Genomic DNA, 10,880 nt, shown 5'->3' on the forward strand with positions numbered 1-10,880 from the left:
TGACTGCTAAAAGATTTCATAGAGGTGCTTAATTCAGAAATTATGACTGCAGTAATACAGATTATTTGTACAAAAACACTGTTATATCAGACATTAACTCAATGTGTATAAGTTCAAATTTTTACAGCACAAAACTCCACAGATTGCTCAGTAGATCAAGAGTTGCACTGCCTCAGCAATCGAAAATGTTATTAGCGTTTAGGTACTGCATTAAGCCTTTGGTAGAGATCATCAATTTCCACCTGCATAAGAGTATCAAATTTGGTTATTGTCCAATTCTTTTTCGTTCATAAATGGACAAACTGGTTAAGAAGAGTGTGCCGAAAACTCATCACCTTGTAATGCTTAAGCAATCTCTCCCTTCTTTTTTTCATTGTTGCTGTTACCAAGTCCTGGTTAAACTCAAAGGGTTGAGATTCTAGAATCACGCCTTTGATGCACTCGAAACCTCTTAGCTGGTTTTCGTAGAAGTTGGATAAATCAATCACTTTTCAAGTACTACTCTAAAAGACTTAAAAGAGGTGGCATCATTAAAAAACTGAGAAAAGATTGTATTTTCCTGACCTTGTTCCTTTCTGCAGCAGTTTTCAGCTCAAGGAGGATATATTGATTCAGCTCTTGGAGAGAACAAAGTTCAGGAATTGAACCCTTGTGTCCATTTTGATCGGCCCATTTTTTGGTGTTCCCTTCGTGTGGCACCACAACCGCCACCAACATGGACTTGAAGCTGTCCCCATATACCCATATCTGTAAGTACACAAATTAAACTTACATGCATTGCTCTCAAGAACATAATAATTCAAATGAATAAGCTTTTCAGGAACTCGAATGATATGATGGTGCTCACATCTTCAATGATGGGCGCAATACCATAAACCTTTTCCAGATATTCCATTGCAACATATTCTCCTTGAGATAGCTTTATAACATTTTTCTTTCTATCAATGATTTTTACAACTCCATTAGGCAACATTTCTCCGATATCACCTGGATACGCTCAAAGGATAAAGTAAATAATGTAAAGACTTATTTCATAGTGAAACAGAAACAACATTCTTAGCATACAGTAAATATAAACTGATCAACCTGTATGAAACCACCCGTCTTTGATGACCTCTCTTGTCAATTCTGGATTCTTGTAGTATCCAGTAAAAGCGGTCCTCCCTCTCACGCATATCTCTCCCCGAGAAGGATCTCCTAGGGGATCATAGCCCATTTCTGGAACTTCCTCCAAACGCACTTCTGTGAAGACAAATGGTGGACCAACGGTTCCAAGCATGGACATTTCATCTGGATGCCCAATGGTGGCCAAACCACAAGTCTCTGTCAAACCTATAGAACATACTTTGGATTATAAAAAGAGTGTGTAAAATCAAAGTGGAAATGGCAACTCACATAAGTTAATGAAGCAAACCACATATCGCTTGTCAAAAACTTGTCAGAACGAATAGGTTATAATGTTAGCCATGAACATCAAACTTAACAAAATTCAGTATGGCTATAGTCTAAATAATAAAAAGATTAATTCTACTTTTAAGAAGTTTCAGTTTTGGAGTGACAATAATATTTGAGACATAGGCATGTTGACTTGCAACTGTGCTAGGACACGTTATATCTGAGCGTGGAGACTTTGGCACATAAAACTGAGGTAAGGCAGCTCATTTCCTCTGCATCACATTGCTCATATTGACTACAATACAGTCACAGCTACTCTATTGGTGTGTTCATCGAGTTATATTAACAGATCAAAATTTTCCTTTTTGTTGATTCTTCATTTCCTGAAAAATAAGCTAGATTTACCATAGCCTTGGAGGACGAATCCACAGGAGGTAACCCGCAAGAATTCTTCCACCTCAGTGCTTAAGGGAGCACCACCAGAGACTATGAGGCGAATCCGTCCACCTAACCTATTCTTTACCTAAATAACAAAACGAAATAAATGTGTCAGTAATTGAATATACTTCCTTAAAGTTGTAAGATCACGGTTAATTTCTAAAAATTAAAAAATTTATATAACAAAATACAGAAAAAAGGAATAAAATTTTTTTCGGGTAGTTGAAGTTCCTATATATTGAAGCAGCCCCATGAAACATATGAATATGCTATTGCTACTTAAGAAGTTCTAAAGAATGCTTATATGCTGGTGTCCACATTAAGAGTAGAAAGGTGGTAGCTGCAACTTAAAAGTGAAGTTTCTTCAGGAAACAGTAAGCATACATTATTTCAGGAAATGTTACTAGAAAGTGAGTACATAATTAGGAAAAAATACAACCTTTCTAAAAGCTAGCAGATCAGCCAGTGGTGAAGCATACTTCTGTTTGTACCCAAGCTTCATCCATTTGAGTTTGCTGATTTTTTAAGATAGAATCAGAAAGGATTGGCAAACAATAGAATATAAAAATTTGAATAGAACATAAAAAAAGAGAATATTACTAGTTATATAGAATGTGGAACATGCTCCTCCTAAAGGGATTGAGTTCTCCAAGTGCTTTCAGAACACCTGATAGTCATAATATGAGACTTGATTATCATCATTCGGATTGTTTACAGGTAGCATCTATATAAATCCAAAAAAAAAAACTAAGATTTCATGCCTTCGTGAATCTTTTCATAAACTCGAGGTACTCCGGCCAAAAAAGTTGGCTTCAACTCCATAAGGTCTTCTTGTATCTCATTGATATTCTTCAACACAAAAATGACAAGAAGCATCAGTCGATAATCATTTTAAGCTTATTTTCCACAGCACATAAAATCTGTTTGACACATTTAGTTCAAACACCTTACCCCATGGTAATAGCCGACAGAAGCACCCCTATGAAAGAAGAATTCTTCAATCATTCGATCAAGTATATGAGCAAGTGGTAAGAAAGATATGTACACATCATCCACCGTCATCTATTCAGAGATCAAACATTAGTTAGAGAACAATAAAATTTTGCCACTTCTGATGTGAGGATTTGTCTAACTCAAAATACAAAAGAATCATAAGGACCAAAGAGATCGCCAACACAAATTATAAAGAGCAACAAAAGAAAATTACGAGAGAACTTAGAAAGAGAAATCATGATATGATACATATTTATATGCTAAGAAAGAGATGACCTGAAATTCTAGGAAAAGGATTTGCGCTTACCTTGTCCTCAAATTCTTCCATAAAATGATCAACTCCTGTTACAGATGCTGTCATATTTTCATGAGTCAATATTACACCTTTAGGTTCTCCGCTAGTTCCACTAGTATACATGATTGTACATATGTCTAATGGCTGCGGCGGTGAAGGCTCTGATGGATTCTCTTTGCCCTGAAAAAAAAAGGATATGGAAAATATTCTTTAAAATTAACAGCTACCGGAAAAGCAAAAGGTCACCCTTAATCCCTTGTTTTTTCTTTGGAAAGCATAAAATTCTCTCCTTTCCTTTATCTAAAATGTTCAGCCATCAGCATAATAGTGCTAATGGACATTTTAATGATAAAACTGATAAAATAAATAGTAAATTACCATATTGAGGAATTCATTCCAAGAGTATGGCTTAATACCCGTAGAAACTGCCTTATCCTTCTCTTCCTGCTGCAGCGATGTGAAACACACGAGCACTGCAACCACGAGCAAAGTCGATAAAGAAAATGCCAATTTGGCAGCTGTAACCAATAGAGAGGCAGACTTACATTTCAGCCGTTTAGCATGAGTGCATTCCGAATTTAAAAGCTGCAGAAAAAACATCGAAAAGAGACCATCATATAGCTCAGAGATCCAAATCAAGTAAAGGTCAATAGCAAGAAAATACAAGAAACATTTCAAGTGTGCTTTAGATTATCCTCACTTCTTTCACTTTCTTATCTTGAACAAAAACGATATCAATTTCAGCATGTTCAATAATAAAATCTACAGCGCCGGGTCCTACATCAGCACAAAGGAATGGAAGTTAGAGAGAAATCAAATTCTCAGGTAACAAACTGCCAAAACTTAAATGTATAATTTTGATATTAACAGCATAATTTAGTTGCTTTTTTAATATGTGGAGATTATTTACCAAGGGTATCATAGAGAGGGACACATATTAAGCTGTGGGCACTGCAAGCCTGCAAACAAATTAAATAGTCTTATCAAATTATGCGAATGAGCAACTCTTTTGACAAAATTAAACACATTATGTTTACAAATGACCGAGAACTTAGGCAAACCTGCATTGCTACTATCCACTGAGGACAATTGGATCCATAAATTCCAATTCGAGCACCCTGTTACACATGCAAATATTACGTATTGTATTTGATTTATGTGACATTCTTAAGAAGCTAAAATTGATAACAAATGCTAAGTTGAGCAACTATTCCTTACAGGTTCAATACCGTGAGCCCGTAATGCAGAACCAGTCTGCAAAATCTCTTCATAAGCTTCTTTGTATGTTTTCCAGAGATAAGGACCCCACTATTTTTTTTTAAAAAAAGGAAGGAGATAAGATGGTGAGTAAATTTAGAAAAATAGTACTGTACTATAATAAAGGATGACAGAAAACCAGATAACGTTGGACTCCACCTTTCCATCCTTAAAATCACGCCATCCCAGCATTTTATTCCCTGGGTATTTTTCAACAGCTGCTCTGTTGATCAAAGGAATACATTTTTCTTTCAATTCACGTAAATAAAGTAAGTAGTAGTAAAGATCTATGCTTCACTATGACACTATACTAAATTATGGATACAGAAATAATGGAGAAAGGGCAGCCCGGTGTACGAAGCATCCCACGTTTACGCAGGATCCGGGGAAGGGACATACCCCAGTCACCTCGCTAAGGAGGTGTGACGTAGCTACTCTAACCTAATGCAAGCATCAGTGGCTTGATTCCACGGCTCGAACCCATGACCTATATAGGTCACACGGAGACAATTTTACCATTGCTCCAAGCTCCCCTTCAAATAATGGAGAAAGTAAACAAGAAAATCTAAAATGGACCTGGTCTCTCCTGCTCCTGCTTTCTTGTTTTCATTGAAGACATAACTAAAAAATAGAAATGTGCACTTTCTAACGGATTAAGCTTTTAAATGAACGTTCACACAAAATCACGATTAAGCTGAAGGGAAAATGTTACCTGAAAAGTTGCCAAGCTGTAGACAAATCAGGATCAGTTTGAGGAAAACCATTTTTAGCAATTGGATTTCGATAAACAGGACCAACTGATGGCTGTCCATTTTGACCTTCTTTTCCCTCCTCCACCTTCAAACCGAACATGTTCATGCTCATTTTGCCAATTCTTCTGACTCAGCCCAAAAAACTCAACTAGAGTATGTATATCACAAACACCAGCCTAGTTGGTCCAAACTGAGCTGCATGAGAGGAGTAATGACCCTAATTAATGTTGCAGCTAACAAGTTTCGTACATGAACAGAATAATACTGATTATTCTTATCAAGAAATAAAAAAGAAATGCCTAGAATTCAACAGTGTGACTAAAACAGGAGCTTAATTAGCAGATGATTTAAATTAAACTTTTATAAGGAGTATAAAAAGTAAAGTGGGAATTTTGATATTTGAGTATTTTACAAGATAGGCATAAGTAAATGATTTTTGCTTTTTGATTCTTTGTTTTTATTTTATTTTTAAGTAGGGGTAGTTGGAGGTTGGCGGCAGTGAGAGGGAACTAAAAGAATGCAGCAAAAGGGTGTGAGATGAGAATTTAAGGATCAAAGGCATGTGAAGTTACCATTTCCATACCCGGTCCCCTACAAATAGAGAACCCAAACCCAATATATCATATGTAACGCCCACTAGTAATATTATCTCACGTTGGGACTAGGCTCGTGTGACTTTAAAACGTGTCATTAAAGTCTAAGTCTTGTTTACTTGTATATCCAGTATCTCTCCCATATATTGTTGATGTGGGATTCATTTGGGTATTACAAATTCACCCGTAATTTTAAAATGAAAGTGATCTTATTGTATATATGTTTTTGTGTATATATAATTCAAATGGAGAATAATGAGTTTAATTGAATTGGGGAAGCTGCCCTAAATTCGTCCCTAGTGGCGTGACCTGACTTGCACCGACTATGTCAATTAATTGACTTTGGCATAGGTAGGTGGCGGAGAAGGATAAGACAGCCCAAGATTTTTGAGACGCCTTAAATATACTGCTATTTTTCTTTCTTTCTTGACTTGAATATAATATATATGTAAAAAGTACATAGATGGATGATCTCAAGAGGCTATGTATTAATGAATAATATGTAGAAAGTACACAGTTGGATGATCGCAAAAGGCTAATGTATTAATGAAGGGTCCGCTGAAAACAGATAGGTAGTAGAAACTTTACTGATACTACTGCTAGAGTGCTATGTTGGTAATTACTGGTATTTTCTACTTTATTTAAAAATAAATTAGATATTTCAATATTTCTAAACAGGTTTAGCGTTAACCTTCTCATTTTATCTTTGGCCATGACATATTTATAATCATAAGTTCTAAATGCATATGTGCCGAAAATCTTGTCTTTCTTGTTTGAACGGTGTGCCTAGTCAAACACGTAGGAATAATTCGCGTTTTTTTTTTTGGTTCGCATAATTAAAAAGTAATAGTACTAGCTATTAGCTGTATGATATACTACAGATATAGTATGATGGATCTGGACTTTGGTCCCCGCTGCTCTTCCAATTTACTTCTTCTTCTTCTTCTTTAATGATGTGCGCCAATTGCCATGCTCCCATAAAAATCTTCACCCTCTTTAATTTTCTACTCAAATTAGAACCATCATGTTACTCTTTGTAGTGTTTGATAAAGAAAGAAAATTAAAACAAAACAAAGAAAAAAGTGTTCGAAACCATTTGGTACTTGTATATTTATTTATTTTATATGACGGTGGTGGTCAGATCAATTTGCGTGTACCTCAATAATTTCACCACACCTGTTACCTCCCACAATACAAATATCGGCTAACTTCTGTCCATCGAGGCATAAACGGGAAGAAATCATTTTTAGTGTTTTTTAAAGGACCTAGTAAGATACTTCATATTATTTTTTTAATAGAGCAACTATCGTTTTCTATCAAGTAGCGTAGCCATTCTTGCACGATGTTAGCTATTTAAAAATGTTGACATCTTTGATTATTTCAACTTGCAATAGAGGACGTGTTACTCTATTTCGAAAGTAATTATAGCATTTAAGAGAAGTTGGCCACAGTAGCTGTAGCAGTATAAATGAGTAGTACGACATGCAGTTGAAATCTTTAACTATTTTATTTATTGTCACAATAGTCCCTCCTATTCATAATAAATGGCCAATTTGCTTTTAGCCCACCCATTAAGGAAATACTAAATTCTAGATGAAAATAGTTAGTACGCCTAAATTGTCCTTCATTAAATGTTGCACCATAGTTATAGTAGCACTTACTTATCTTCTCAAATGTGAGGAGTAAATGACTTTTTAGGAATACATACATAAGGGTAATTTTGAAAAAACAAATTGAATTTTTTCTTGATTATATAAATGAACACTTATTTTAGACCAAAATAAAAAAGCAAATTGATCACTTATCGTAAATGTGTCTAATGGTGAAGAAGAGAAACGACGTCTCGTTTAATTGTGAGCCACGAAGAAAGAGACAAACCAAATTGATGATAACTAAAGCCTTTCACCTAATTAGAGTACAAAGCAGATTTTTAGCCCGTTTGGCCAAGCTGTAAAAATTAGCTTATTTTGAGAAGTGTTTTTTTTTTTCTAAAAGTGTTTTCTTAAAAGTACTTTTGGTGAGAAGCAGTTTGTGTTTGCTAATTAGTTTGAAAAACACTTCTGAGCAGCAATTAGTGTTTGACCAAACTTTAAAAAACTGCTTCTAAGTGTATTTTTCTCAAAAGTGTTTTTGGAGAGAAACTATTTTTTTCTGTTTCTCCTCAAAAGCACTTTTTTCCTTCTGAAAACTTGACCAAACACCTCAATTTTTGGTCAAAAGTGCTTTTGGCAAAAAAAAGAAGCACTTTTGACCAAAATAAAGCTTGGCCAAACAGACTATTTGAAAGAAAGGGATGTAGAGAGAGAACAAAGTTAAGAAGAGTTAAGAGGCAGTTGTTGTGGAACGCTTCAAAACTAAATCAAATAGCTACTGCAGGCTACGAAAAATTAAATCAAATTTGATAAGAGTAGTTCAAGATCATTATAAACTTTCTTTTACACAACTATATATGTAAGTGTTCACCCTTAAATTAATAATTAAATTTATATTGTGATTTTATGAATATGTGATTTCGTTCAATACTAATTGATAAGCAAAAAAATAAATGAATAAATTAGAAAATAAAATAAATCAAACCAGTATGCTAGCCAGGTCTCGACCTCGACTTGGGGTAGTCTCGAGGTGGGATCGTAAGAATAGCAAATGATAAAGCAACTCTGATGAATAGTAAGTGAAATAGTAGGAAAGTAATGAGTGTATATATTCTTATCAGTGAACAATGATGATTACAAATGAATGGGATCCCTCTTTATATAATAGAGGAGTCCTAAATAAGGTACACTTCTAATTATAGTAGGAAACCATATTAACATCTAATTAACTGCTGTAGATTGATCCGTTCCGAGATTCACGCCACGACTCTCGACCAATCATGGATATCTCTCCTTTTCTATTATCAAGCTATGCCAATGTCACTCAAAGTCTACCTTTTTCTTGTCGCAATCGATGTCTACCTCGGTCCGGACTCGACGTCCTAGCTCTTTGACGTGACATTCCTATCTCGACCAAAGAATGAAACCAGGTAGCCCCGATTTCTACCGTATACAGATAGTCCCCTCGTTTCTTAGAGTAAAATGATAAGAAATAACTTGAGCCTCGATTTTCTGGAGACCTTGATAATAATGTCATCCCCGTAACGTAAGCGATCGAGGTGACCGAAACGTCCCGTTGGTACAGTTCCCCAAATCATTAATGCTTTCCAGTGGACAGTCGGCCACTAGCACCACCGAACCGTCGCCGTGAATCTATAAATACAGACTCTTTGGTTGAATCAAAATTTTACTTTCACCTCCACCAAGTTTTCTAAGTTTCTTACTCTCTCCATCTCTTCTCTTTCACCATTCATTGAGTCAACTTAGTTAGTACCAAAAATACCAAATTTCACCTCTTTCCGCTTCCTTCTACCTTAATCAATGGCGAAAACCTCCAAGACCATCCTACAAAAGGATAAAGCTTCTTCCTCTTCTTCCCAGTCGGCTGGTGACAAAATGTCGGTGGAACGGCTCCCTCACGAGTATGTTCCCGGCCCTTGTGTCTTAAAATCCAACTTCAAAGTCGAGAACATTCCATAGATCCCTGGCCGATGTGAACACGTGTCGAGATACATCTGTTCGATAATGATAGGCCATCTCGAGGCTGTGAAGAGAGACTGTAACTGGGGGCTGAGGTCGTGGTACAAATCCATGCTCCTGAAGATAGCATTACCACCTATGTGGAGGGGTTTCTAAGTGTCTACGCTTACCCCTTCACATTGGGTCCTCTCGACCCAGTCATTGTCGACTTTTGCAAAAGGTACCAGGTCACCCTCGGCCAGGTTCACCCCTCATTCTGGCATATAGTGATCATGCTCCGCTTCTTTTCCAGCAAGGCCGAGGGGCTAGAGTTCACTCTCTACCACTTATACGGTTATATCGACCTCAGCTTTTTCGAGGGTTGATCAAGCTCCAACGCCGAGCGACGAAGGCCTTTTTCGCGAGCATCGATGAGGATAAGGATCGGGGTTGGATGAGCCGGTTTGTGCGAGTAAGGACATGCAACCTCATCCTAGAGGAGAAACTGCCATTCTCCGAGAAGTGGAACCCCGATTGTAAGTAATGTATTACCCATTAGTCTTCGTACTCTATTTTTTTCTTTATGTAATACTTTCATTTGTTATGCAGCGGTTGCCTGGATGCCTCATGCGGTCCCCGATCTTGAAGATTGGGTTCGAAAGTTGGCCTCGGCTTTCTCCCATGCCGAGCGTTGTTGGCGTGACTTGGCAAGGGGATGATGGGAAGCCAAGAATCATGGTAAGCTTATCCTGTATGCTTTCGATGCCTTTTTCTGTAACGTTTTTTTTTATTTATACTTGACTCCCTTTTATGCAGGCCTCGGAGATGTTGCTGAAATGAGGCCATTCCCGCCTGAGTAAGAGGTCGAGTCCCCGATTCTGAAGTCGGGAAAGACAACAAGAGGAAAAGGGTCTCGAAATTCGAGGAGCCCCAACCTAAAAAGGCTCTAGCTTGATGACACAGGAGAAATGTCATCCCTCTGACTATAGAGTCGGCCCGCCAGCTGGGGGAAGACGAAGAGGAAGATGAGGGCGATGACTCGGCGCTGGTGGTTCGAGTAAGGAAACTGATCGAGGCCGCCAAGCCTTCCAAGCCGAAGGTGATTGTCGAGACTCAGCCTCGTGATGAGGAGGCCTCGAAGAAAAATTCGGTCAAAACCCCCGAATTGTCTGAGGTTGAGGTTATCCCTCGGCCATCAACGAACATACCGGAGGGGCTGGTTCTAAGACCCATAGGGCTGAATAGAGCACCCTGAGCGATTCGCTCGGGGTTGTGACAGTAGGTCACTCTTCTTCTTTACTAGCCTTTTCCAAGGAGACTATAAGGGATGCTCGGGCTCTATAGACCCCTTTCGGGATTGTTTTACCAGGGTCGATGATGTCGCTGATCTCAATGATGCGTCTTCCCTCTTTGAAGAGTCCTAACACCTTTTATCTCGAGCAAGTTCTAATCCCCATTGTTTCAATTTTCCTTTCCTTCTTCTCCCTTTAACCTAACTTATATCTTTCTTCTTATATAGGATTTTAACAAGTCTCGGGCCGACCTAAGCTAATGCAAGGTCGAGCTCCAGAAGACCTCGGAGGAGAAGAATGCTTTGAGGCTCCTT

General features: G+C 37.6%; 1 protein-coding gene across 1 annotated transcript; it reads right to left on the reverse strand.

Moving 5' to 3' along the window:
* LOC107780949 (long chain acyl-CoA synthetase 1) lies at positions 1-5,644 on the reverse strand. Its single transcript, XM_075243595.1, has 20 exons — positions 5,543-5,644; positions 5,091-5,325; positions 4,538-4,601; positions 4,340-4,429; positions 4,183-4,239; positions 4,032-4,080; positions 3,822-3,898; positions 3,667-3,706; positions 3,500-3,594; positions 3,134-3,301; positions 2,785-2,895; positions 2,595-2,682; positions 2,434-2,500; positions 2,273-2,348; positions 1,801-1,918; positions 1,087-1,332; positions 848-987; positions 565-747; positions 336-455; positions 1-242 (listed from the first exon to the last, which is right to left on the reverse strand). Exons 2-20 carry the CDS (start codon positions 5,240-5,242, stop codon positions 192-194), a joined length of 1,992 nt encoding a protein of 663 aa, XP_075099696.1. The 5' UTR covers positions 5,243-5,325; positions 5,543-5,644; the 3' UTR covers positions 1-191.
* Positions 5,645-10,880: the final 5,236 nt, after the last annotated feature.

This window comes from Nicotiana tabacum, chromosome 22 (assembly GCF_000715075.1).
Source record: "Nicotiana tabacum cultivar K326 chromosome 22, ASM71507v2, whole genome shotgun sequence".
NCBI lineage: Eukaryota > Viridiplantae > Streptophyta > Magnoliopsida > Solanales > Solanaceae > Nicotiana > Nicotiana tabacum.